This window comes from Atta cephalotes, assembly GCF_000143395.1.
Source record: "Atta cephalotes unplaced genomic scaffold scaffold00002, whole genome shotgun sequence".
In the NCBI taxonomy this organism is placed as follows: domain Eukaryota; kingdom Metazoa; phylum Arthropoda; class Insecta; order Hymenoptera; family Formicidae; genus Atta; species Atta cephalotes.
Window position 1 is genome coordinate 14,725,858 of NW_012130066.1, and position 6,150 is coordinate 14,732,007.

The 6,150-nt window shown below is 32.7% G+C and overlaps 2 protein-coding genes across 2 annotated transcripts in view; one reads left to right on the forward strand and one right to left on the reverse strand.

The window, feature by feature from the left end:
• The window catches only part of LOC105622392 (CCR4-NOT transcription complex subunit 2), a 4,236-nt gene extending 1,828 nt beyond the window's left edge, over nt 1-2,408 (forward strand). Inside the window, exons 2-6 of the mRNA XM_012203821.1 lie at nt 150-376; nt 1,091-1,333; nt 1,405-1,666; nt 1,993-2,100; nt 2,189-2,408. Of these exons, the coding sequence (XP_012059211.1) occupies nt 150-376; nt 1,091-1,333; nt 1,405-1,666; nt 1,993-2,100; nt 2,189-2,408 (1,060 nt within the window). The remainder of the gene's footprint in view (nt 1-149; nt 377-1,090; nt 1,334-1,404; nt 1,667-1,992; nt 2,101-2,188) is intronic.
• A 519-nt stretch (nt 2,409-2,927) lies between these two features.
• LOC105622403 (malonyl-CoA decarboxylase, mitochondrial-like) overlaps nt 2,928-6,150 on the reverse strand; it is an 8,125-nt gene continuing 4,902 nt past the window's right edge. Inside the window, exon 10 of the mRNA XM_012203832.1 lies at nt 2,928-3,048. Coding sequence (XP_012059222.1) covers nt 2,928-3,048 — 121 coding nt within the window. The remainder of the gene's footprint in view (nt 3,049-6,150) is intronic.

Below are 6,150 nucleotides of genomic sequence, written 5' to 3' on the forward strand. Positions count from 1 at the left end.
CTACCTCTCTCTCTCTCTCTCTCTCTCTCTCTCTCTCTCTCTCTCTCTGTGTGTGTGTGTGTGTGTGTGTGTGTGTGTGTGTGTGTGTGTGTGTGTGTGTGTGTGTGTGCGCGCGTGCGTGTGCGCAATCATTTCCATCTGTATTGTAGAGCTTCAAATCCAATGGGTAGTATGGGCAGTTTTGGAATACCTCCAAGTCGCAATTACGGATCTCAAGGTGCGGTTAACAATTTCCACTCTGTTTTTGGGAGTGGAGGTGGTGGAGATACAAGTACTCCACCTCTGTTAGATCTCTCGGAGTTTCCCTCCCTAACGAATAGAGGTCAAGGTGATTCTATGCCGCAACCTAGTCCTATGCCAGGAAAACAGCCTTATGGTTAGTGTCAAGAAAACAAAATCAGACTTTTATAATATACACAATATAAAATAATCATAATGCACCACAGTTTGATTCGAATCTTTTTCTTAATTAGAAAACTTTCTACATAATTTTATGAATTTATTTATAATTTCCCTGGTAAAAATTTTTCTCATAATTTTTATACCAATTGGAATATTTTTCAGTAATACTCAAAAATATTTGGAAAGTTTACATCTTCTTTCAGAATTTTTCATACAAGTGAATTCTCAAATATTTTGAAATCTCTCATCAATAATTAAAAAGAAATATTTTTTAGATTTTATAACATTTCAGAAATTATACTTATAAAAAATCTTAGAAATCTTATGGTATTTCATAATTAACATATATGAAAACTGAGAAAAGATTTAGATTTTCTGAAAAATGTTCCAATTCGTATAAAAAATGTGAGAAAGTTATAAAATTATATAGAAATTCTAAAAAATTATATAAAAATTTTGAGAAAAATTTTCATCAGGGTTACTTTAAAATAAGATAAATAATCATACTTTCGGTTAAAGTATTATAAAGTTGCAAAATATAATGTAATGCAATTTGTGTATGTGTGTGCGCGTGAGCGTGCGTGCGTGCGTATTTAATTTTTAGGCCTTTTTTCAGATATTTAATATAGATGACCACACGAAAATTATTAAATTTTGCTGATGAAATTTTCATTTGTGTATGTTACAGTTGGAATGGTAAAGCAACCAACATCCGAATCGAGCGAATTTACAATGAGCTCGGAGGATTTTCCTGCATTACCGGGAACGCAGAATCGAGAAGGTCCGTCACCTGGTGGTAGCATGTCTGGTGATAAAAATATTCCTGTAGGACTTGGTCCTGAAATCGGACAAGATGTGCTACAGGCCAACAGAGCACCTGGATCTGAGAAATCTCAATCTTCTAAAAGAGGCATCCAAACATCGCCCGATGGTAAAATCAAAATAAATTAGATAGTTAAGTTTTATCAGAATTATAATTCCCAACATAATTATTATGCATAGGCAAGGTGACGAATATACCTGCAAGCATGGTGAAGGATCAATTCGGCATGGTTGGGCTTTTGACGTTCATCAGAGCGGCAGAGACAGATCCGAACTTGGTATCGCTAGCGTTAGGTCAAGATCTTACTGCATTAGGACTGAATTTGAATTCACCAGAAAATCTTTACCAGAATTTTGGTGGCCCCTGGGCGGAAACTCCGTGTCGACCACAGGATATAGATTTTCACGTACCACCAGAATATCTTATAAATGCCGCAATCAGGTATTGATTTTTCATCCGATTATTTAATTTATAAAGCTATCTAAATTGTAATAAAAACTTCAAATATTTATCAATTACATATTTGTATAATATTTGAGCTACTTCCAAATCTTTGATATTTTACTACTAAGCAGATATTAAATGGAAATTATTTTATCGATGTATATTATATTTAAAAAATATATTAAAACAAAATTATTTTTGGAATTGAAATAGACTAACTTGTTATTATAGAATTGTGTATTTCATTTATAAAATATATTCTATTATTTTATCACAAATTATTTTATCTGAACAAAATTACATTTTTTATATTTATTTTATAGGGATAAGCTAGCGCCAGTTAAACTAAATCGATATAAAGATGATCTACTGTTTTATATGTTTTATACAAATGTTGGGGATGTATTGCAATTAGCTGCTGCGGCGGAATTGTAAGCAAAAACAAAATTGATTTTTATATTGAAAATATTAACGCTTACGTATGATTTAATTTAAATTCTTTTTATATATGCTATGAAGATACAGTAGAGAGTGGCGATATCATATGGAGGAAAAAGTTTGGATAACGCAGGCACCAGGTTTGGGAATTGTAGAAAAGACGTCGACATATGAACGTGGTACTTATTACTATTTTGATGCGCAAAACTGGAGAAAGGTAGCTAAGGAATTCCATTTGGATTATGCAAAACTAGAAAGTAGACCTCATCTTCCGTCGAACTTTCATCAAACTCAGCCTTGACTACAGGTGTGTGTACTCAGTTTTATTTTCTTTTTCTTTTACATACATATCACATATAACGCACACACATATGCATATATTTGATTTAAATATTAATAAAAAACTAATAGAAAAGAAATCGGAGCTTTCAATATCATGATATAATTTTCCATGATATAATTTTTTGATTGTTTCTCTGTGATTATTCTGCAAGAAAATACAATAGAGATAATCTTAAAGTTATAATAGAGATTTTATTATCTGTTTTAGACTTGTCTGCAGACCATTGTGCTGTCTTTAAGCTGGAAACGAATCAGCTATTGTATAAATGAACAAATTTAATAATCTTTAATAAAAACATAAAATTTGAAGAGTAATAAAAGGAATTTTTTAAATCATTAAATTAGATACCTCTTCGCCTCGCTATTGGTCATTATCGATTGTCATTGTATCTACCATACCATAATAACTTTCTTCCTCTCGCAATATTTATTATATTCTCATGCCTTCGTATTCTTCCACACTATATTATAATCCAAGTTATGATGGATTTCTTAATTTTTCCGCTTGCTTCGCAAGATTAGTTATATCTTCTGTAGCATTTATGGTAAAATATTCAATGTAATTTCGACTGTTTTTTTCAGAATCTTCTAAGAAATATCTGCAGAAAAGCAATCGTATAGAAAAGTAATTGTGTGCGTGCGTGCGTGCGTGCGTGCGTGGACCGGCACGTACTTACATATTCTTCATAAAAAAGTGAATTGAAAATGTCAATAGTAAAATGTGTGTATCAATAATTTTTAAACGGTGAGTCCTAGGAGATATCCAATCAGATGCGGCGCAACTAAGCAGCCGGCCGCGCGAACGTTTTGATGGATCGCCATCGAAATACTATTAAAGACGGTCGGCGCTTATGAAAATTTACGTGTCTGTTAAAATTTAAGTGATTAAAGCCTAGTTGCACTAATGTCACTTTGACTTAAAACTCTATCTGTTTTTAAGCCAAAAAGACAGAGATAGAGTTTTAAGTCTTGCTTAAAATCAACGTAATATTGATGCAATCGGGCCTAAGAATAAGAAACTAATACTAATTTCATGATCTATTAGTTTTGTAGATATGTACGTACATCTAAAACTTAATACTCGATTTTGATTTGAAACTGTGATTTTAATGTTATCATCCGGGTTTGATTATCAATAGAGGATGATAACTGCAGAGAAAAAATTGTGATTTTTCGGATATTTGATATTATAGCATTAAAAGTATGCATACTTATTTATATAGCATTTATATAATAAAAAAATCCCGAATTTAATAATATATTATCGAAATATTTTTGTTAATAATTATGAATTTTTTATTAATTGTCGGTAACGTCATTGTTCTTCAATTATCCTCGGACTCCGTTGATAGTTATGAAAATTTGACCAGGGCCGATGGCCTTTAATAGTATCTCGTTGATGTTATCGCTAAACGGTATAATATCGAATGAGTATTGCAAAGGTTCGTGAAATTTCTACACTAATATTTATTACACTATATATTACACTATTTATTACACTACATATTTACATACTACTATTCTTCTTAAATTGAGTCTGATTTAATTAATGTTAATTGCAAATTCGATAAAACATCATTTGTATCAGAAAAAGGAGTTTTGAAATCTGTTTTGATATTTATTTGGATAATTTAATTAATTATATTGATTTTATTTATAAATTTATATTTATTTATTAAAACATATTTCAAAAATCCTTTTTACTAATTTGCAATTGACATTAGTAGACTCCTCAGTAATTAAATCGGACTCAATCGGTTTAAGAATAAGTAATAAATGTTAATATAGAGATTTTACGAATCAATATTCATTTGGTATCGTTTAACGATATCCATCAAAGTATTTGCGCGACCGATTGCTTAGTTGTGCCATTCTTGATGACGCGAATTTCATATCCCGTGATTGAACATCTAGGGCTCATCGTCTAAAAAACTATTGATATCACATTTTGCTATTGACATGTCGATTCACTTTTTCATGAGGAATTTATATGTGCCAGTCCGTGTGAGTGAGGTGTTAGATCACCCTGTACATATACATATACAGGGTGTCCGGAAAATCGGCCGCAATATTTCGGGAAATGATTCGGGATACAAAAAGATGGGAAAAACTATATAAATATAAGTTCGGAAATAAGTCGTTTTCGAGTTATAACCATTTTTATGTTAAAAAAATTGTAATTTATTTTTCATAAAAAATATTTTAATTAATATATTTAACAATATTTTAATATAAATAATTACATTTCGGACTATTTTGGCCAGAATATATACCACGTGAAAGCATAGTCCTCTTAGTATCCCTCTTTTTTTAATTTTTTTATTAACAAATTTTTTTACTTTTCTACTTTACTAAAGGGATGCCAAGTGGATTATGCCTCCACGTGGTGCATCATGGATAACGCCAAAATACTATCTTGATCAAAAAGTTCCCGGAATTCATTCAGAAAATTCAAAATACAAGTTTTATTCATCAAAAGTGATGAAGATATTGTCCCCTTCAAAGTATTCTCTATCGACTGCAACGCCAGCGCTCGATTCAGCTCTCGAAACATTTCTGGCCATCAGAGCCGTCTTCGATTTTTCCATTACCTCCTTTCGGCTGTTAAAACGTATTTGTAATGGTTTTTTAACTAGATCGAACAAAAAAAAATCGCAGGGAATCATATCAGGTGAATTCGATGGCTGTTGGATGGTATTCGTTTCGTTCTTGGTTAAAAATTCACGGATAATGATGGCACTATGCGACTATGCGACGTGCGTTATGGTGCAAAACCACAAGTTGTATGCCCACAAATCCTTTCTTTTTTGGCGAACTGCTTCACGCAAACATCTCATAACACCCAAGTACTCCTTATTGACTGTCTGACCTTCTGGCAAAAATTCGTGATGTACAATATCGTTGTAATTCATGAAATCCGTGAGCATTGCTTTCTTTTTCAACTGAAAACGACATGGTCTTTCTTTGGTTTCATTTGAAGCTTTCCATTCACTCGCCTGATGTCTGAATTGTGTGTCGTACTCATAAATTCACGTCTCTAGTAATGATGTGTTTGATGAATGTTGGGTCGGATTCAGCCTTGGAAATCATCTTTGGCGATGACAACGCGGTCTCTTTTTTGCATGAAATTCAGTTCCTTCGGGACCAACTTTGCAGCAACACGGCGCAAACTCAAACCAATAACTACAATATCCTGAATGGATCCATAAGCAATGTTTAAGTCCTCTGCCAGCTCTCTGATAGTTAATTTGCGATTATTGATCAACATTTCTCTCATTTTATTGATGTTTTCGTCGGTTTTCGATGTCGACGGCCTGCCACTGTGTTCGTCATCCTCGACGGACTCACGACCATTTTTGAAGCGTTCATGCCACTCATAAATGGCTGTTTTCTTTAGAGTATCACTGCCGAAACAGTTTCCCAACATTTCCAAGGTTTTCACACCATTGAATCCATTTTTAACGCAAAATTTAATACAAACTCGTTGTTGCAAATTCAACTCCATTTTTAAAATTGTAAAAAATCGAAAATATGTGCAGAGGTAGATGTACTCAAGACGGCATAATTTTTACAAATGTCAAGCTATGGTGATAAAATTTGATGGGAATGTCAATGATAGATGTGGCAACCTAACCAAAAAAAACAGAACTAAAATCAGCTGACTTAGAGCATCACCTGGTGGTAATTCCGGGAACTTTTTG